The sequence below is a fragment of the Schistocerca americana genome, chromosome 10 (assembly GCF_021461395.2).
Source record: "Schistocerca americana isolate TAMUIC-IGC-003095 chromosome 10, iqSchAmer2.1, whole genome shotgun sequence".
Classification (NCBI taxonomy): domain Eukaryota; kingdom Metazoa; phylum Arthropoda; class Insecta; order Orthoptera; family Acrididae; genus Schistocerca; species Schistocerca americana.
The window spans coordinates 155,950,672-155,972,751 of record NC_060128.1 but is presented as its reverse complement, the minus strand read 5'-3'; the positions used below and the strand labels follow the sequence as shown (position 1 = coordinate 155,972,751).

The window sequence follows — 22,080 nt, the reverse complement described above, 5'->3', positions numbered from 1 at the left end:
CCAACAATTTCTCCTCAATGACCATTCAGCAAACGTTGCTGCGTATGGGCCTTCGCGGCATACGCCTAGCTCACACACCCGTTGTGAGTGCTGTTCGTCAGCGATGAAGGGTGGAATTTGCATGCCAATAGTGCAGCCAGGTGTCCACTGAGAGGTAACAGGTTATCTTTTCAGATGAATCAGTTTTTCTGCTACACAAGACAGATGGCTGTTGGCATGTATCGTCCTGCAACAATTGTCATAAGGGTCCGAGACAGAGGAGGGAGTGTTATGGTCTGGGAAATGTTTTTGTGGCATTCCCTAGGTAATTTCATCTTTCTGGAAGGCATAATGGATCAACAAAAATATGCATCTATCCTTGGGGGCCATGTGCCTCTACATGCAATCTTTCCTCAGCACGATGACATCTACCAGCAGGACAATGCAACACGTCACACAGCTCGCAGTGTACGTCCACGGTTTGAAGACTACCACTCTTCCAAGATTTAAACCCAGTCAAGAACATGTGGGACCCCTTTAATATGGCTTTTTGCACCATGGATCTCCAACCAAGAAACACAACACAGCTGGCCACGCCACTGCTGTCGATATCTTCCAGAGCCTCACTGACTCGCTTCCTGCATGTCTGTTCTGCGACAGGTGGTTGTTCGGGCTTTTGACCGCTGGTCACATTAATGTAACTGGACCATGTAGCATGTGAAATATTAGGTTGAAGCATAAGTTCAGGGCGTTTTTGTTTTGCTTATTGGTATTCCAATTTCTATGGGTTTGTTTATCAATTGTCATTTTTCTTCAGTTCACTGTTGCTATTTGAATTTACATATTTTTGTCATATGGAGAGAGTGAGTGGAATTGTGGACATTAGAAAATGGACTTCCAAGTGGAGAGTTCAATAGAGGGGTGATAGCAGTGGAGAAGCCAGAAGCATTTGTGGCATGTATGCGTATAACAGCACTGGACACAGCACAGCAAGAAAATGGTTTTCTCATTTTAAGGATGCTCATTTTGACATTAATGACCCACCACATTCAGGGAGAACTTCGCTATTTGATGAAGACTGTTTATACGCATTAGTCCACAATGATCCACATCATTGTACTCGAGAACTGGCAGATGTGAGGCACTGTGATCATTGCACCACCGTGTGACATTTACATGTGATGGGGAAGTTTCAAAAATTGGGTGTATGGGTACCACATGCTCTAAGCCAATATCACATAAATCGGTGGGTGGCAATACATGCATCTCCTCTTGTTCGTCACCAGTTGGCTCGTGAAAAACGTCATCCATTCATTATTCCTGTTGAATATAAGTAGTACCTTTATGCTAACATAAGGAAAGTAAAGGGGAAAGGGGAAAGGGGAAAGGGGAAAGGGGAAAGGGGAAAAGGAAAAGGGAAAGGAAAAGGAAAGGAAAGGAATAGTTTATTTCAACAAAGCAGCAATTCTCTATACAAAGACTTGCGCACACCCACCAAAAAATAGTGTCGGGCATCTACTAGAACAGCAGTGGTGCAGTGTAGTACAAATTGTTTCCTGAGGTGTAACCATCACTATTGATGTTTTTGGTTGACAACTGAGACATCTTGCAGACCCAATCCAAGAACAACAACCAGGAAGACTGCGTGAAGTGGTGCTACTCCACAAAAATGACCGCTCACATTCTGCTGGACTGACAAAAATCACAATACAGGAGTTGGGTTGGAAAGTCATTTCGCACCAGTCTTATTCGCCTGATCTTGCGCCCACAGATTTTCATATTTCCTACTCTCTATCAAACAACCTTCAAGGACATTGCTTTCAAAATGAAAATGAGCTCCAAGCATGGCATTATGAGTTCTTCACCTCAAAACCACATGATTTCTACAGTTGCAGAACCGAAAAGTTACCACAGCTTTGGCAGACTGTTGGAAATAGTGAAGGAGAATATATTATTGATGACTAAAGTCTCTGTTACATCTATGCGTTATGTTTATTAAACCTACAGAAAAACACTACGAACTTGTGCTCCGACTCAATATATATCATTACAACTGCGTTCATGTCAAAAATTTGGTGCTGATCGTAAAAACTGGTGGCTGACAAGCTTTTCATTACTATATTAGAATTCAGCACACTAAAACTACAAGAATAAGCTGCTTTATTAAAAAAGTCATGTTGACTTGAAAATGGAGGAGAAATAAATGACATAAACCAGGGGAAAGGTGTGTGAAGGGTATAAAAACTGCTATAGTGAGAACAAACATGGAGGCCAAGGCTGGGGTACAGTAAGCATGTTAAAATGGGTGTAAACTGCAGTAGTTTTGGAGAAATGAAGAGGCTTGCATAGAATAAAAATAGTGTGGAGAGCTGCACCAAACCTGTCATACGACTGAATACTGCAGCAACAACAGGTGATATTCCCTGTGTGACATCGATATTTGTAGCAGCTGAAATTGCTAAACTCTGGGGGCATGATGGAATCCCAGTCAGGTTATATAAGGAATTTATGACTGAGATAACAAAAATACATGGCAGATTCCTCTAACAAAAGGAACTGCACCCGACATTTGGAAGAAAGCACAGTTCATATCCATCTGCTTGGAGAATAGCTGCATGATCCATAACAGTACCTTCCAGTATCTTTGACAATCATCTGTTGTAGAATGCTAGAACATATTCCCATTTTAAACGTGATGGGGTGTGTCTGGAACAGAATGACCTTCTCCATGCCAGCCTACATGGATTTCAAAAAAAGTTAATGGTGAGAAACACACCTCCCACTTTTTCCACATGAAATCTTGAAAGGCATAGATTACGGCAATCAGGTAGCTGCATTATTTCTTGACTTCTGAAAGTTATTTGACTCAGTACCAAACCAACTATTATCCACAAAAAATTCCAATTGTATGGGATACAGAACAAAAATGCTAACATCAACAACAAAACAACAACATAGCAAAAAAATGGCTCTGAGCACTTTGGGACTTAACATCTGAGGTCATCAGTCCCCTAGAACTTAGAACTACTTAAACCTAATTAGCCTAAGGACAACACACACATCCATGCCCGAGGCAGGATTCGAACCTGCGATTGTAGCGGTCGCGCAGTTCCAGACTGAAGCACCTAGAACCGCTTGGCCACACCGGCCAGCAACAACATAGCAAGAAGCAACTTACATGACGATGAGTGGCAAAATATGTAGTTGTGCTGCATAGGGTATGACGAACGGCCACTGATGCCTTAAAGAAAGTAGCCTCATAGATAAACAGATAGGTACAGGAACAGAGAGAGACACCTGAGGCTTCAAGCAGGGCGTGCCCACAGTGCTGTGGTACTCACCTCCTGGGTGGTTGTTGATGGTGGTTGTGGTGGTGCAGCCACGGCTTCTGATGAGGTGGTGGCGGCCTCATGCCCACAGGGACAGCGTCGAGGTCAGAGTCGACTTCGTGGTTGAGGTCGTGGTCGTGCCCGGTGGCTGCGATCTTGGGCGGACGCGGTCCCATGACGGCAGGCTTGCCCACGATGACGTCACTGTTGGCGGTAATGACCTCACCTGGGCTGATGGGGATGCCGTCTCCCAGCGGCTTCTCCAGAGTGGGCCGGCCGATCACGACAGCACCCACTGGCTCAGCGGCATTGCCCCACTTGCCAGACCCTGGGACAGTGTGAGGTCAGCATTAGTTTGCAGTTCAGGTGCAACACACACTGGGACTGCTCAAGGACTAGTGTTTGAGAATAGCAAATATTGTTAAATCCTGCCTAGTCATCAAATGTGGCGTGTCTAGGAAACCTGCTTTCTTGGATCGCTAGACAACATTCAGACCAATTGTATTAATGAGTTTTATTACAAAATGGGTAATTACAATAGTTAACTTAGTGTTCCACATATGTGTTGCAAGCAAAGGTTGGCATACAAAATAATCAAGTTTCTTCAATGTAGTAACTCCAAAGCCTGTTACATAGAGGGTTCAAGCGAAGTAATGAGCTTTGACACTTCTATGCAAGTCGCTAATCTTGATGCTGCTGTTCAACTGGGCTGCGACTGATCGGGGGTCGGCGCTTGTGTCCTCTTTGAATAAAGGCTGCTGCTGTCACATTGTCATCCTGGAGAGGACCATTGTCAAGTGGTTCAGTTTCCATGATAAGAACTATGCAGTAGAACTGAGGAAGATGGAGCAACGTTGACATGTTGAGATACGAATGGTGATTATGTGAAGAACTCAAGCATGTACAAAGGGCAGTGAAATGAAAATTCAACAGATGAAAAAAAAAGGTAAGTAAACTGTTTATCGTTTTAAAACTAATCACCATAACTGTTAACACATTTGTCCTATTGTGAGACAAGATGGTCAGTGCCTTCATGGAAAAATGATTGTACCAAGACGTGCACCTTATCCACAGCTAGTCGACAGCTGCAAATGTCTTTCTTCTCGGTTCCAAAAATATGGAAATCAATGGGGAGATATCGAGACTGTACAGAGAATGTGGGCCCACTCACATTTCTCTTGTCATTTCACATTCTCCATACAGGCCCAATCTCTCCCCACACAATTTCCATATTTTTTGGAGTCCTGAAGGAAGACATTTGTGGCTGTCGATTTGCTTCGGGTCATTGCAAATTTTGGTGATAAACATCTTAGTAAATTAGCTTACTACGCCTATTTTCACTCATTGCTTTCATATGGCATCATATTTTGGGGTAATTCATCACTGAGGAATAAAGTATTTATTGCACAAAAGCGTGTAATCAGAATAATAGCTGGAGTCCACCCAAGATCATCCTGCAGACATTTATTTAAGGATCTAGGGATATTCACAGTAGCTTCTCAGTATATATACTCTCTTATGAAATTTGTTATTAACAACCAAACCCAATTCAAAAGTAATAGCAGTGTGCATAACTACAATACTAGGAGAAAGGACGATCTTCACTATTCAAGATTAAATCTAACTTTGGCACAGAAAGGGGTGAATTATACTGGCACTAAAGTCTTTGGTCACTTACCAAATAGTATCAAAAGTCTGACAGATAACCAACAAGTATTTAAGAAGAAATTAAAAGAATTTCTGAATGACAACTCCTTCTACTCCATAGAGGAATTTTTAGATATAAATTAAGAGAAAAAAAAATAAAAATAAAAAAATAAAGAAAAACAAAAAAACACAAAAAAACTAAAGTTGTTATATTAACTTAAGTATGTTGTTAAATTAACCTAATTATGTCATGTATTGGAAAATTCGACTCGTTCCACATCATTACGAAATATCGTATTCATGATCCATGGAACTAGTATTAATCTAATCTAATCTAATCTAATCGGACAAAGAGATGCATGTCTGGCTACAATCACAGTACCATAGGCAACATTTTTCATTAAGACACTGACCATCTTGTCTCACAGTGGGATAAATGTATCAACAAATATGGTGATTACATTTGAAACAATAATCAGTTTACTTAGGTTGTAGCCATCTTTCTCATTTTCATTTGACTGCACTTTATAAGCAGAAAACTAAAACTGCCGCTAGATGTCTTTCAACAAATGCATGTATTTCATTTCAAGATGGAGCAACACGTACTTTTGGAATATGCCTCATACCTACAGAAATTTGATTAGGTAACATAAACACTCTGGTATAAACTTCTCATTTTCAGAGCTTGTTCCCTGACTCACCTTGATATACTGACAGACATTACTGTTTGTGAAAATTGCAGCACAAAAGAGGACACATTAGATTACAGTGAAATTTATTCCACATATTAGGGACATGACAGAACATATGTGATTATAAATACAGAACACTACATGCACTCTGATCACGAGAGTTCAGTACAGAATGAAGCAGCCACATGCTGCAATCAAAGCCTCTAGATGTCGCCACTGGATTTGCAGGCGCATCTACAAAGCACCGACAGTCATTGCAAGAGGAACAGAATGAACAAGCTGCTGACTGACCATATGCCAGACATTTTAGATGTAGGGCAAATACTTCATATTTCTTAAGTCTTCTTCCATTATCAAGCACAATGTCAGAACTGCCTCTCTGGTGCCTTTACCTTTCATAAGGCAATACTGATCATCATCTGACAGATTTTCAGTTTTCTTTTCCATCCTTCTGTATATTATTATTGGCAGCACATTGAATGCATGAGCGTTCCAGCTGATTATGTGACAAGTCTCGCACTTACCTGCCCTTGCCATTGTCGGTCTCAGTACAGTACTATTTTTCTGGAAATTTGATGGTATGTCTGCAGACTCAGAGATTCTACAAACCAACCTGAATAAGCATTTGCTTGCCACATCTCCCAATGATTTTAGAAATTCCAACAGAATATTACCTACCCCATCTATCTCATTTGATCACAAGTCTTCCAAAGCTGTTACTCTCTGAATCTAATATGGATCACACGGGTTTTCCTATCTAAGTCCTATTCCTTATTCTGTCATTGTAGAAACAATTATCCCACGGTCTTCCACACCTCCACACTAATTTATTCTTCACATTAATATGGAAGACTCATACCACATACTCCTACAACCAGGTCCCTTACTCATCAGTTGCATAGACACCCTCTTTAACTCATTCTTGCACCATCCTTCCTATCCTCTTAACTTGCTTCACAAATGAGAATTAATTATTTTTACTAAACAAAGTATTACTGTGATGATTGTATGTAACACATTAACACTGCGTACCAGAGCAGGATCTGAGTCTGAACCTCTGCCTCTGGTGGGCAGATAAATCTTCACACTCTCACTGGCCTCAGCCAACTCCATTCCTCCAGCGAAAGAACCTCTGGTAGTAGTGCTAGGAAATCACAGGTGAAAATAACGGTAACAATGACAGTTTCACGCATCCCTAGAGCTGTGCTCAGACTCAGAAAAATCAGGAAATAAGTAATGACACGCTCTTCACACTTTCGATATAGTGCATGCAGCAAGTAACAGTGTGTATCTTGTGATGGGGACTGACCTGGCAGGGCGTTGACCTTGATGCGTGCCTCGTAGTTCTGACTCTCCGCAGCTTCGATGTCGTGGTCGGCGGCGGCAAGTCCGCCCACAGGGATGTAGATGGGTGACCTCGACGGTGGCTCCGTGTCTGCCTGTGGCCGGTATACGGGGTGCGGGTAATCCTCACGGTCACTTGGCGCTAGGTCTGGGGCTCTGCGGGCACCGATATCCCAGTTATTGTCCACACAGTCATGAAGTTCCACAAGGTTAAGTGTTAGGTCCGCTACTGTTTCTCAAACATGTAACTCACCTTCAATTTAATACACAACAAGCAGAATTAATACAGAGGCATGCGATGGCTGTGCAATATTCGCAAATAAGAAGCAGATGTAACAAAAGTAGAACATTAAGAAAAACAAATTATTGTTAAGAGGGATACAACATAGGATCATAGATTACATTGTCATAGCAGAGTAGGGAAAACATAAGATTAAAATGACAGAAAATAAAAGTGAGTGATAGAATTGCTAGGTGATCAAACACCTATAGACAGGTGGTGTTGAAACAGTCTTTCTTGGCCAAAGTGTGGAAGAGTTGTAATAACTGCCAAATGAAATGTTGTTGTTGTTGCTGTGGTCTTCAGTCGTGAGACTGGTTTGATGCAGCTCTCCATGCTAATCTATCCTGTGCAAGCTCCTTCATCTCCCAGTACCTAATGCAACCTACATCCTTCTGAATCTGCTTAGTGTATTCATCTCTTGGTCTCCCTCTACGATTTTTACCCTCAATTAGCAGATAATTGGGCCTAAGATAAATGGAGTCAAGTTAAAACTGTTGAAAATAGTAGCACCTGAACTGGCAATGGAATAGAAGACTAATGGAAGAAATACTGCTGTCTGGAACACACCAATCCAAAAAATGCACAAATGGAGGAGATTATCAGAAACAGAATGGGGAAGGGTGAAGGAGATTATCAGAAAAAGGTTTGTGAAGGGTACCGTACCTCTCTTCAACAGTAATGTTATGTAGATGTTACATACTGAGATTGAGTTTTGGAAGGAGGCATGAAAGTGTAGGGTTAGAGCACTGAGTTATGTGAAAGTGAAACATGGAGCTTGCGAAAATTGGAGGAGAATATGTTGCAAGAATGTGAAATGTATGAGGGATAGTCACAAAGCTTTAATTATAATGTCAAAAAATAAAATTGTGTTCATAATTTTTTATTTGTTTGCAGTCCTGATACACTCCGAAATCAGTGCACCGCAATAATGTAGCACACTGCCAGAGGAGTGAAAACAAAATTTTGCGGCTCATTGTTAAAGAGGAGTGTTGTGTACTAATTTTTTTTCTCTCAGTAGTGGAAACAAGGCAGCTGCATCAGTGCAAACTTGATGATTTCTTTAGACATACTATTTCACCTGACATCTCCAAATGCTTCTTCAGCGATCTCAATTGGCTTGACACAGCTGCAACACTTCCGCTGCTGACAAAATCGAATTACCATGCAATACTCCATTTTATATGCTCCTCCACAGCCAATGATGGTAACACACACCTGTGTGGAGGCACTAAACTAAGAGGTACACTGGTACAAATCCTGGAGGTGGAAAATTTTCAGTGCTGTTTTTGGCCAGCAAGGGGATGGGAGGTGGTGATATAAAGTTTCCGACCACCAGTCTTTGTGCTAATGACCTGGATCAAATTTCAAATCTCTCCACAGTGCACAATGAAGTAAGGACACGTGACACTGTCAATGGTGATTCGTCCATCAGATGGGGACGTTAAGTGCAGTAGCCCCCTCAGTGCTATTCGAGACAAATAGGCTACATCTCAACACTGGGTTTCACTCTCTCCCTTCCCTTCATCCATAAAAATAAAAACCCAACACTACACGATACAAACACTCGTAACAGCCATCCACATGACACAGATGCACTTGACACTTCATAATACATTGGAGGAAGTCAACGGCAAACTGCCTCCACGAGGCTGCTGCCGAGAGTGGCAATCAGGATTCCTAAATCTGCTCCCCTTATATTTGTTCCCTCAGTATGGGACTATTTTGACTTTAGACTCCATGTTATCAATGGGCTACACAATTTAGTTGTGCTTCTTCAGTAGCATGCTACAGTACTATGGCACAGGGATTTCAATTCAGACCAGGAATGCAGACAAATACCTGAAAACAAACAAAAAATTACTTACATAGCTATATTTTTTTGGCCTGTAGTTAAAGCTCGATGACCAGCAGTCATAGTTTGCCAAGAACCTTTCAGCAAGAGAGAGCTTATCTCACTCTGATATGTGGCATAGCTACTCTACAGCTATAATGCAGGTGTCAGTCGGATGGGGGAAACCACGACAGTGTCATTGTTGACCACAATAACTGTGTTGTTATGTTTCCAGGAATAATCTTTATGATTGTCAGTTTGTTAATAATAAAACTCACACAGACTTCACAAATAGTTTATGAGTACCTCTTATTACAATGTTTCATCAAGATCACAATTTTAATTTGATTAATAACTAATTTCAGCTATTGCCATTGTCACATTCTTTCAAAACATTATACGGAAGCAAAACAGTAGAAACAAAATAAATATCTTTAAAAAATCAAACAAGGGATTGTCTAGGATGGAATAATGACAATGTTATAAAAGGATGGATTGCTACTGATTATATAGTGGAGATATTTAGCTGCAAACAGGTATAACAAAAAGACTGCTGAACTAGGAAGCTTTTGGCCAGTATGTCCTCTGCTGAAATAGACAACACACACACACACACACACACACACACACACACACACACAGTGTGAGAGCTTGCGTCTGTGTGAACGTGTGCATATGTGTATGTTGTCTATTTCAGGAGAAGACCTACTGTCCAAACACTTGCTAGTTTAGCAATCTTTTTGTTATGCCTGTCTGCAGTTCAACATATCCACTACATGGTGAGTAGCAGTCTACCCTTTTCATAACATTGTAGGTGAAGTAGCTGACTGCAGGGCAGCACCACAGCTCAACTTATGGTAGGATCTCATGTGTGTTGCTTTACACTTTCCCACAGTTTAAGAGCCGGCAGAATTTTGTTCTCACCTGTTGTTGGTGATGGCAGAGTCATTGCGCCTCTTGGCTGCATCTGGTTGCTGCTGCAGATTGCCTTGGATGAGACCGGCCATCGCGTTGAACACCGGACCCAAAGCGTTGAGCCCATTGATGCCCAGTGAGCCCAAGCTCAACAGGTCACTCACCTGCAAACCACATACAGGGCAATGTAGATAAGTGGTAAGTTTCAGATCTACCTATACTTATTGGAAATGCCATTAATATGAGCCTCCACTAATATTGTAGCATTCCAATTGCACTATCTTTGCTGATAGAATTTTCATCTGGGGTTCATTTTTATGTGCATGTTCTATTTAGGCATCCATGTATAAACAACAAAACAAGTGAGATGCCCTACACAATCTCTTTGAATCAATGTTGCCATCTTCACACTATGCCGAAAGAACACACTACAACTTTGAAAATGTGCAGACTTATAGCTATCAAAGTGTTTTCTTGCTACACATGTCGATAATGTGCCATGATTCTCACATTAACCCAGCTTCAGCTCAGAATGCTGCTTTTATTCTGGTGGCTTGTGATGCCATTCTCATGGCATTGAGCAAACACTAAGTCAGAATTAGGATGTGTCTTATGAATCGAATTTAGTTTCATATAATAATAAGTTATGCTAAGGCAAATTATGTGTATAATTTGGTGCACCTGGATGACATTTGAAGTCCTTTGCAAACTGTTGACTCTGAATGCATGAAAATTGTGCAGCAATCTCTATACAACTTGGATGTAGAAGTCTGGTCTCTGAGTGTAGAACTGTAGTGTGCCTGCAAATTCATGTGCTTTGCATTGTCTGCCTTATTGTTTTGTGGCAAAAAAATTTCTATCAGTCTGTACGTGACAAAGAACTGCAGACTGATTTCTCGTTTTGAACTTTATGTGATGTAATAGGCTGATGTGATAGTGAAACAGATCAGACAACTACAAAAATTAAATGGTACTTAGTCTACACAAAGTGTTATGAGAATTATTGATGTATCTTTATCAATGTTTTAACCAACTGATTGTGTTACAAAACATCTTCTAGATAAAATTACTTATCAGAAATGCGGTATTTTGACCTCCTGATTCAATTCAAATACGTTAATTGCAACAAAATGCTTTAAAAAAAGTGGGAAAATTAAGAGTACTATTGTCGTATCAGTCTTTGCACAGTTAGTTCATAGAAGTTACACCCTCCTCCCCCTCCATGTAACGTGTTATGTTACTGCAGAAAGAGGTGGTTCTGCATTCCATTACCTGTTAGTAATGTCAAAAAAGATACCAAAAGTGAAAATTTGAACTACTCAGTGAGAAACTACATGATAAATATAACTAAAATGGCTAGCATGAACAGAGACATAGAATTTGAAGCAATCTTATGTAGTAGCTAAAAGTGTGTTATGTCACATCAGAAACAACAGTTATTACATAAAATTCTAGATTACAATGCAGAAGAGTTTTCATCCTAAACAGTCAAATAGCACTAGGTCAGGTGGTTACACTCAGTATCGGACAGTGTGGCAAGTTCAGCAGAATTATATCATAAATCTGAGTTTGGAGTTCAATGTCCAGGCTGTCTTCAGACTTTTTTCCATCAGTCCCCACGTGCTTCACTGCTAGCTACTGCCAAGTTTCACCATGGTTTGGGAGTCCTACTTAAATTTTACAATTCTGTATAACTGGCTGGGTAATTCAAATCAGAGGTAGAGGAAGGAAACAGCATAGGAACTCCAGCAGGAGTATTCAGACTGATTTTTGCGTCTAGGACAGAATTAATGTCCAATATACGAGAGTGCAGTGGACATCTGTACTGTTCTTCATCAGTTCCTTTGAGAAATAGGGAGTCCAAATCTAGAGCTAGCTGCTGCAGGAATGTGTTGTGACATAACAGCACATTTTTAGGATTCTGTAATAGAGAAGTTTGGCAACGCACCTTCAACAAGTTACTGGTGATGTGGCACTTGCTAAAAGCACACATCAGGCAACAGTTTCAAAGGTATTATGGGACCATGCCTTCAGAAGGTGTAGATCTCATATGGAATTTGTCAAGTGGGTTCTTCATCAGACTACTAATGATAATTCCTTACCCTCACACATATTATTCTCTGATGAGGCCTCTTTTAAACATGTCATCTATATTGACAAACATAAGAGTCACATCTGAGGTCCCTGTGCGTTTACTGTTAAGTTTAAGATTAACTTTCCTGTCATGATAGTAACAGCACCAGAGTATGATGATTTACAAAAAAACAATAGTTGCAGAGGTACACAATATTGATTACAAAGCTAAACTGTCTGAAGATGAAGCCTTACAGCTTTGAAATCAGCTGAAAGTACACAAAAAGCAATATACACATCTGACTGGAGATAAAGTAAGAGATTAAACATTTTTATTGTCCACAGTAAAATAAAAGACAGTTTTAAGATTACTTTTTCCTAAACAACTGGCTATAAAGCACTGCCTGTCTTAAAGAATGATCACTGTATCTCCTATACCATTCACCAAGGTCCAGAACGTCAAGTATTTCCCATTTTGGAGTTGTCTCCAACTTTTTACACCATCCTTTATGTGGCAACTATCGGTCACAGGAAAAATCATCTTCAAGTTTGACTTGTAGACTCTTTGATCGAGGATCTTTGATATGTTTGTCTTTGTGTGATTCTTCACTTCAATGTTCAGTATTTGTGCATAGGTGCTACAGTTATTTAATAATTATTTAATAAAAGTGTTCTAACACATTGCCTAATGTCTTTTATTCATTTATCAGGATCTGTAGGATGATGTGAGACATAGTGGCATGGTCATGGAATGAGTCAGTACAAAGTTTACACAATGCTTGTTACAAAATTTATAAATGAAAAAAATTATGAAACACACAGAAATTATAAGAGATTATATGAATAAATAAAAAATTACAGAGAAAAATTCTCAACTACTGCAAGGAACTCCTGTACAGAATGGCAGAAATGTGCCACAAGGAAATCTTCGAGCTTGGATTTGAATACTTGGGGTTTAGCATTCAATTTATTTTTTTCAGTTGTCCTGGAAACCTAGTGAAAATGAGATATGCTGAATAGTGCACACCATTCCATATGATGCTTAAGGAAATGTTATCCAGGTACTTATTGTTTTTCATTTGGTGTTCACTGACTGAATGTTGCAGTTTCCTCTGTATGGATTCACAGTGTCAAGAACAAATCCCATGATGGAATGCATATATAAGTAGGGTAGGGGCAGAATTCCAAGATACCTGAACAATGACCTACATGAAATCTGGAAACTGATAGAGCATAGCAGTCTGACTGCCCCTTTCTGGGTTGTCCCAAATATAACACCATATGAGTAACAGAGTGATGGTAAGCAAAGTGAACAGGGGTTCGCACTTCAGTGTCAGAGACAGTGATCACTTTTATAGTGAAGACACCAGCATTCAGTTTCTGCACAACATCTTGTACATGATACTTGCAGGACAGTATTCCTCAGTACTAAGGATTTAAAATGGTCAACTTCACCAACTGCATGACCAACTTAGGACAATAAAATTTCATTTTTATAAGAGTTCTGTGTCAGAAACTCCATGCATTGCATTTTGTTACAGTTATGTACCCATGTATTCACTGAATGGTTATGCTACTAACTGCGGTATTAACTATGTTATGTATATTAAGTTTCACATCTTCCATAACATATGTGTCATCTGCAAAGCAAAAAAGTTTTGAGTCATCTGTGACGCGTAGCAGCCGATCACAGCACATAAATTGGATACTTTCCTGTAATCTATAATTTTGATGCAGTTACTATATAACATTAATCTAGATACAAATGATCATCATTAGATGCATGTCTCATAATTAGTCTTGTTCTTTTATGCCTATGGATGGCCTGTCTTACTGAAACTGGTAGTTTTCATAAAGAGACTCCCACCTACTGTTACAAATCATTATTTTTCAAAAGCATTTAATGTTGTCTCCATAAAACAATGTCTTCTTAGTAACAGACAGTAGCAACCACACAGAGCTATCCAACGTCAACTTATTTTGATTCTGCAGGGACGGGTGGTTACCTTCTCAGAGCCAGGATTTGACGGTACTGGCTAGCTCACCTGTATCTCGCTGCCCCCGGGCCCTATGGTGGTCGGCTGTTGGGGCTTCTTGGTGACCGGCACAGCAACCGTGGTGGTAACTGGTGATGCGGTGACTGTCACCACAGATGTGGTCACTGCTCCCGCCTCACTCGTTGGCGCCTGGTCGTCTTCGTCATCACCGACGTTGTAGTCGTCATCGCCAATGGTGACTGTGCTGCTCTCCTACAAGGGGCAGACACCAAACACACGCTCTGTAACATTCATTGTGCTTTCCTCTGTGTTGTGTCTGTGCTCATGAAATGTGGAAGTGTTACCAAAGCTGTTAGAGAATACAGATTTATCGGGTTTGACCAAATGGGGAAAATCACTGACTTAAGCAATTTAGGCAAGGGGTAGATTGCTATTTGCATCTACATTCTGCAAATTACTGAAGTGCATTGTTGAGGGTATGTTCCATCATACCTGCTATCAGGGCTTCTTCCCTTCCAATAACGTATGGAGCATGCAAAGTATTATTGTTTAAATGCCTCTGTGCATGATGTAATTAATCTAATCCTGTCCTCGAGATCCTTAAGGGAGCAATATGTAGGGAGTTGTAGTATATTCCCACAATAATCAGTTAAAGCTAGGTCTGGAAACTTTGTTAATAGACTTTTTTGGGTTGTTTCCATCTGTCTTCATGAGTATACCAGTTCAATTCTTTCAACATCTCTGTGACACTCTCCCATGTGTCAAATAAAGCTGTGACCATTTGTTCTGCCCTTCTCTGTTTTTATTCGTTATCCCATGTTAGTCCCATTTTTTTTTTTTTTTTGTTTTTTTTTTTTTTTTTTTTTTTTTTTTTTTTTTTTTTTTTTTTTTTTGTGAAGTGCTCAGTTTTAGATACATTTAAAGCAAGATGCCACCCTTCACACCACTCTGAACTCTTATCATGGTATGGCTGAATATTTGTGCAGCTTCATTCAGACTGTTCTTTGTGACTGATAATTTCATCATCTGCCATTAATACACAACATGAACGGCAAGTGACCCAATATACTTCCTGGGAGTACACCTAAAATTACTGCTATTTCTATCAATGACTCTCCATCCAAGATAACATGCTGCATCCTCACTAATGAAAAATCTTCAATCCTGTCACAAATCTCACTTGATACGCCGTATCATTGTACTTCTAATAATAATCGTTTGTGTGGTACTGAGTCAAAAGCTTTTCAGAAATCATGAAATGTTGCATATACCTGACTGTCTTGATACATATAGGCTACTGCCTGGGATTACCTGTCAGCTACAAGTAATGGCTCCAGTTTGATAAGAGACACCAACAGTTGGGTGATTATTTTGCTGAACATGTGCCACCCAATATTGAATCCACTGACAGAGGATGCATCTGCTGCTTACATTGTGCTTGTGATGGTGGCTTTGTTGGGAGATTGCACATCAGAAACACTACATACTCTCAGGCCAAAGTGACAAGTAGGCTAATCTACAGCTACATCTACATACGCACAGTGCAAGCATCCATATGGTGCAAGATGGAGTATACCTTGTACCACTATTAGCTCTTCCCTGTCCTTTCCTATTCTCAAAGGGAGTGAGGTAAAAACTGCAGTATATATGCCTCTGTACGAGCCCTTATTTCTCTTATCTTGTCTTCACAGTTCTTAAGCGAGATAGTGTTTCACAAAAAGAATGTCTTCTTCCCTCCAGTGATTCCCATCTGAGACCACTATATTATCACACTCAAAAAGTACTCCAGAAACTTTCTTTAGACAGTCTACTTTATGGATAAGCTATACTTCATGAGAATTCTCCTAATAAACTGAGGTCAACAATGCACCTTCCCCGCAGTGTATCTTATGTGCCTGTTGTATTTCATGTCAAATTGCAACGTTATGCCAAAATATTTAACAGACATGGCTGTGTCAAGTAGCACACCACCAATAATGTATTTGAACATGACAAGATTGTTCTTTCTACTAATCTGCATTAGCTTACATTTCCGCACACTCATAGGAAGCTTTCATCACACAAAATAGTAAGTCATACTGTATCCTTCAACCATTCGCTCAATGATGACACTTTCCTTTCAGTAGAGCTTTATCAGCAAACAGTCACAGATTATGCTTCTCACCCTATCAGTTAGGTCATTCATGTTTATAGAGAACAACACTGGTCCTGCCACACTTCCCTGTGGCACTCCTGATGCTACTTTGTCTGCGATGAACAGGATGATGTACTGGGTTGTATTACTCAAAAAGCCTTTGAGCCACTCATATAATGAAGAACCTATCCCATATACTCAGAATTCGTTAATAGTCTGCAATATAGCACTGTGTCCGACACTTTACAGAAATCTAGAATCTGGCTGTTGTCCTTCCTCCATTGTCCACGGAATACTGTGTGAGAAAAGGGCAAGTGTATGTTGGCATGAGCAATGCTTTAGTGGTGAGACTTACCTGTGGGGAGTCAACCGGCTCTGCAGCAGTAGGCACCGGGTCTGGGAAGATGACGGTGGCTGCCCCAGCATTCACCACAGTGGTGCGTGAATTACTGAGGGCGGCGGCCATGGACGAGTCCAGTGCCGGTGTCGCAGTTGATGTTGACCCGGAGTCACCGTCGATGCCATCTTCCTCGTCGAAGAAGATGATTGTCGACCCCGTCACAATGTTCTCGACATTAGCCCTGATACAAACACATACAGACCCTGAGGCTAACTGGCACATACACAATCTGCACACTTTTGCTACTATTTTATATAGAGGCACTGTGTCCAGATAAGAAAACATGCATACTATTGATCCTAGAGCTCATTTTCTGATTTACCTGTTGAGAAAATCATTGCAACAGGAACTGCTTAGATAAAACTTCCAGCGCGTGGCTTCAACTTTCAAACAAGTTGCAAATCATATAAGATACAACAAGAAAATATTGTAGAAAAAATCTCAAACAGCTCTTGATCGATTTCCTTTAAATTTTTACACAATACTCTATTAAACATTCATATGGGCATAGGCTATGTACCGGGTGATCAAGAAGTCAGTATAAATTTGAAAACTTAATAAACCATGGAATAATGTAGATAGAGAGGTAAAAATTGACACACATGATTGGAATTACATGGGGTTTTACTAGAAAAAAAAACATTTGCTAGACGTGTGAAAGATCTCTTGTGCACGTCGTTTGGTGATGATCATGTGCTCAGCTGCCACTTTCGTCCTGCTTGGCCTCCCAGGTCCCCAGACCTCAGTCCGTGCGATTATTGGCTTTGGGGTTACCTGAAGTCACAAGTGTATCGTGATCGACCGACATCTCTAGGGATGCTGAAAGACAACATCCGACGCCAATGCCTCACCATAACTCCAGACATGCTTTACAGTGCTGTTCACAACATTCTTCCTCGACTACAGCTGTTGTTGAGGAATGATGGTGGACATATTGAGCATTTCCTGTAAAGAAATTGTCTTACTTTGTTATGCTAATTATTGCTATTCTGATCAGATGAAGCGCCACCTGTTGGACTTTTTTGAAAGTTTGTATTTTTTTGGTTCTAATAAAACCGCATGTCATTCAAAGTATGTATGTCAATTTGTACCTTTCTATCTACATTATTCCGTGATTTATTCATTTTTCAAATTTATACTCACTTTTTGATCACCTGGTACCTTTTTTAAACAATACTGAACAGATTTTTTTGTTGTCAAAACCTACTGTGAGATAAAAAATGCTATGCTGTGAAAATGTGTGGTTTAGTTTTCTTTCTTGCAGTCAATTTTAATTATGATATCAAGGCATCAAAATCATTAGACAAATTGTTTCTTGTACATACATTCTTTCTCCTTATGTATAATTTTAAACAAAATTTGTGTACACAACAATGTGCTGTTTTATTCTGTTCCTTGCAGTCAGTTTTAACAGAAAACAGGATAGCTTATGGGCTTATGGTTTGGATACCACTAAGGAATCAGAATCATCAAAAAAATTTTATTCCATCTGATCACAGATTAAAATCATGTAGAACACTGTGACTGAAGCTACCATACTCACAGATCCAGCAGCTGGTGAGGTCTCTCTCATACCCCATATACCAATTATCCCAACTTATTTACCAATTCATTTTAAGTGACTTCAATTTCCAATCAAGATTTCCTTTGCAACACCAATAGATAAGGCTCAAAGTCATAGAGATGAGGCAAGAGGAAACGGAGACGATTGTGGTTGGGAGGAGGGGGGGGAATGAACAAGGTGAAGGACAGAGGGGGAGGAGAAGACGAACAGAGAGAGGAGGAAGGAGGTGATACATAGAGAAAAGGTGGGGGAGGAGAGGATGGAGAAAGAGAGGGGGAAGAGGAGATGAACAGAGAGACAGGGGAGGCAGAGATTAGAGCGTAAATCAAATTCTCATACATATTTAGCAATTGTGAAACATCGCCTGATTCACCAGTTTTGTGTAAAATGGATCAGAGAATCTGTATTAAATTTTTCTTTATAAAAATGTAATAAAATGCAGCAATTTTTAGAAATGCTAAATATTGCTTTTGGTGAGTCTGATATGAGAAAAACAAGGGTTTATGAGTGGGATAAGTATTTCTAAAAAGGCCATGAAGACGTCGTATGCAAAGAGCACTCTGGACACCCCAGAATATCATCAACATATGAAATCGTTGGAAATTTGAAAGAATTTATTATGAATTACCACCGAATCATGGTTGTGGAAGTCACTGATAATGTTGCCCTGTCATCTGTCTCACCTTATGAAATGGTTTTGGGTGACAGTGTGACAGTAAAATTTATTTGTAAATATTTGAATACTGGCAAAAACAGTGGTGAATGCAAGCTGCTCAAGATTCGCTAGATGAAGTAAACAACAGTGCAGAACTACTGATACGTGTCATAACAGGTGATAAACACTGGCTTATGGACATGATACTGAGACTAAGGCTCATCCCAGTGGAAGCATTTCAGATCGAGACAGGGGTGGGGGGGTGGGGGGGGGGGAGGAATAAATAAAATTAAAAAAAAAAATAAAAAATTCAGTCAAATGTGAAGGTTATGCTCAGAAGAAGAAGACATAACAATTGATGGTTGTTTTTGCATCACCTGGTCACGCTTCATTGTTGGTCCATAATTTTTTGGCCAAAATCAATTACCCAAGCCTCCATATTCACCAGACATGGCCCCACGTGACACTTATTTGTTCCAAACAACAGTAAAAACTTAAAATGCCATCAACTGCAGGCACATATATGATTAAACAAGCATCACCACGAGAGATCTAGAAGCCACCATGAAGATCGAGTTCCAGATGTGTTTTGTGCTTTAGGAAAAGTACTGCCATAAGTATATATTACCTAATGGGAACCATTTTGAAGGGACTAACACAGTTGTAAATGATCAAATTAATTCACTCTTAGAAATAAAAATTCACTAAATATTTGGAACACACATAGCAGGTCTGACTTTGGGGCTCCAACGAGACACTGCACACCTGAATTGGAAGAGGCCATGCTGCATCATGTTGAAGAGAAGCTGTCAACAAGTACAAGAGCAATTTCTTTGGCTATTAAAGAGTGGAACTGTAAAACAAGTGATATATTGGGTCACGCCTAATCAGTTACTTGTAAAAGTGGTTGCGTTACCAACATGTTTTGAAATGGTTGTACCACAGAAATGGTATGTTTCTGGACATGCTTCCAATTCAAAAGATTATCTACTCACTCTGCTCTGTAAGTCCTAGAAGTCTGTAATGCAAATTTTCAAACACCCTGTATAAAGTTTGGGAAAACAGTTGCTTAAATGCTTCTGTGCACTCTGTGATTAGTCTACTCTAGTAGTCGCAATCCCTAGATTCATCACATAAAGCTACTTCTTGAAACTTCAAGACAAGATTTCCTAGGGGTAGTTTGTGTTTATCTTCAAGCATCTGCTAGTTTAGTTTTTTCATCTTAGTGATGCTTGCTCATGTGTCAAATAAACCTGTGACCGTTTGTGCTGTGTCTTTTCTGCATGAGATCTTCTTTTACGTAAATACTATTTTGAAATAAAAATAAAACAAATAAACTTTTCTTGGCAGTTTTATTTTTATATGAAAGCCTGTACTTTAATCTACTTTTCTGCATAATTCCCACCAATAATTGGTACATTTATGTTTGTTGTGAGTATCTGAAATGCCTCCTCCAACTACGAATCGTACGAAATGTGAAATGCATGCTGGGATTCATTTTCTTACTGCTAAAGATGTGAAAGTGGCTGAAATTCATCATCAGATCAGTGATGTGTATGGAAAAAACATTATTAGTGATGAGATGGTACAGGAATGGGTGAGAGCTTTCAAAGGTGGCCCTATGAATGTAGATGATACGGAACGGAGTGAGCGACTTTCAGGCATTACCAGCAATTTGGAACAGAAAATTGATGAAAAAGTGAGAGAAAATAGATGCTTTACCATTTTGATGTTCTTAAGCATCAAAGAAATATGCTTTATGCAGTTGCCTAATCAGGTGACAAATTTCTATGAGGATCGTATTCAAAAGATTGATGTACTACATCGTCAGTGCCTTAATATTTGAGGGAATTATGTAGAAAAGTAAATTCAAGTACAGTCTTTCATGCACAAATAAAATTACTATGTAAAATCTATTTGCTTTATTTTTATTTCAAAATGATACTTAAAAAAGACACCTTGTATATGTTCAATATCCCCTGTTATATCTGTTTGGTATGGGTCTCACACACTTAGACAATAGTAGATTAGACTAGATTCAGTTCTAGGATAGGAAGCACAAGTGTTTTGTTAGCAGCCTCCTTTGTAGACTGACTATTTTCCCAGAGTCCTACTAAAGAACTGAAGTCTGACACCTGATTTACATACAACTCAGCCCATGTGATGGTTCCACTTCATGCCTCTATAAATTTTTACACCCAGGTATTTGTACAAGTTGACTAATTCCAACTGTCACTTGTTGATACTGCAGTGATTGAATACTATGTCTTTTTCATTTTGTGAAGTCCACAGTTTGATATTTCTGTACATTTAAAGTAAGTTACTAAATCTTAGGACTACACTGAAGTCTTATCAAAATCCGACTAAATATTTGAGCAGTTTTTTCTCAATAAACGCACTATGTGTGAAAAGTCTGAGGTTGATATTGAAACTGACACCATAGTCATTAATACGCAACATGAACAGCAAGTGTCCCAACAGACTTTACTGGTGCACACACCTGAATATATTGATACCTATCCATCCAAAATAACATGCTGCGTCCTTCTTACCGAGACACCGTACTACCGGTCACAAATTTTGTTCGATATCCCATGCAATCATACTTTTGATAATAAGCATAGCTGTGGTACTCAGTCAAACACTTTACAGAAATCAAGAAATATTGCATATACCTGACTGCCTCGATCCACAGCTTTCAGGATATCACATAAGAAAAGAGCAAGTCGGATTTGATATGATCGATTTTTTCCGAACTGATGCTGGATGGCACAGACAGGATCATTCTGTTTGATATACCTCATTATGTTTGAGCTCAGAATATGTTCTAAGTTTCTACAACAGGCGTGACGGGAAGGTGAGACTCACGGCTGTAGTGTGTCTACAGAGGGCTCCAGCTGCACAACCTCCGGAGCCGTGGTGGGTGCGACGACCTGCGGCTCGACCGTCCTTGTGGGCTGCACAGCAGGTGTCTGTGACTGCTGGCTCATGGCCATGACCTGCACCTGCTGACCTCCCGGCAGGGTCGCCGTGGCGACCACGCCGGGACCGTCGGCCTCCGGAGCCGCTGTTGCCGTCGCCCGGAGGGAGTTCCTCAAGGCCTCTAGCTGGTCTGCGCCCAGCAGGCTGGGAGGAATTGTCTCCGTCACAATGTTCTGCACCACCTGCACATACACACACAAACATGCCATCTCACATCACTTCGTGGTATGGTACAGAAAGGAACTCTCACATCCA

At 40.0% G+C, this 22,080-nt stretch overlaps 1 protein-coding gene across 1 annotated transcript in view; it reads right to left on the bottom strand.

Annotated features, from left to right (window-relative positions):
• Positions 1-22,080, bottom strand: part of LOC124552322 — a 220,062-nt gene that overhangs the window by 100,207 nt on the left and 97,775 nt on the right. Inside the window, exons 10-15 of the mRNA XM_047126594.1 lie at positions 21,712-22,007; positions 16,580-16,805; positions 14,139-14,342; positions 10,030-10,184; positions 6,957-7,147; positions 3,321-3,636 (exon numbers count right to left, since the gene is read on the bottom strand). Coding sequence (XP_046982550.1) covers positions 3,321-3,636; positions 6,957-7,147; positions 10,030-10,184; positions 14,139-14,342; positions 16,580-16,805; positions 21,712-22,007 — 1,388 coding nt within the window. The remainder of the gene's footprint in view (positions 1-3,320; positions 3,637-6,956; positions 7,148-10,029; positions 10,185-14,138; positions 14,343-16,579; positions 16,806-21,711; positions 22,008-22,080) is intronic.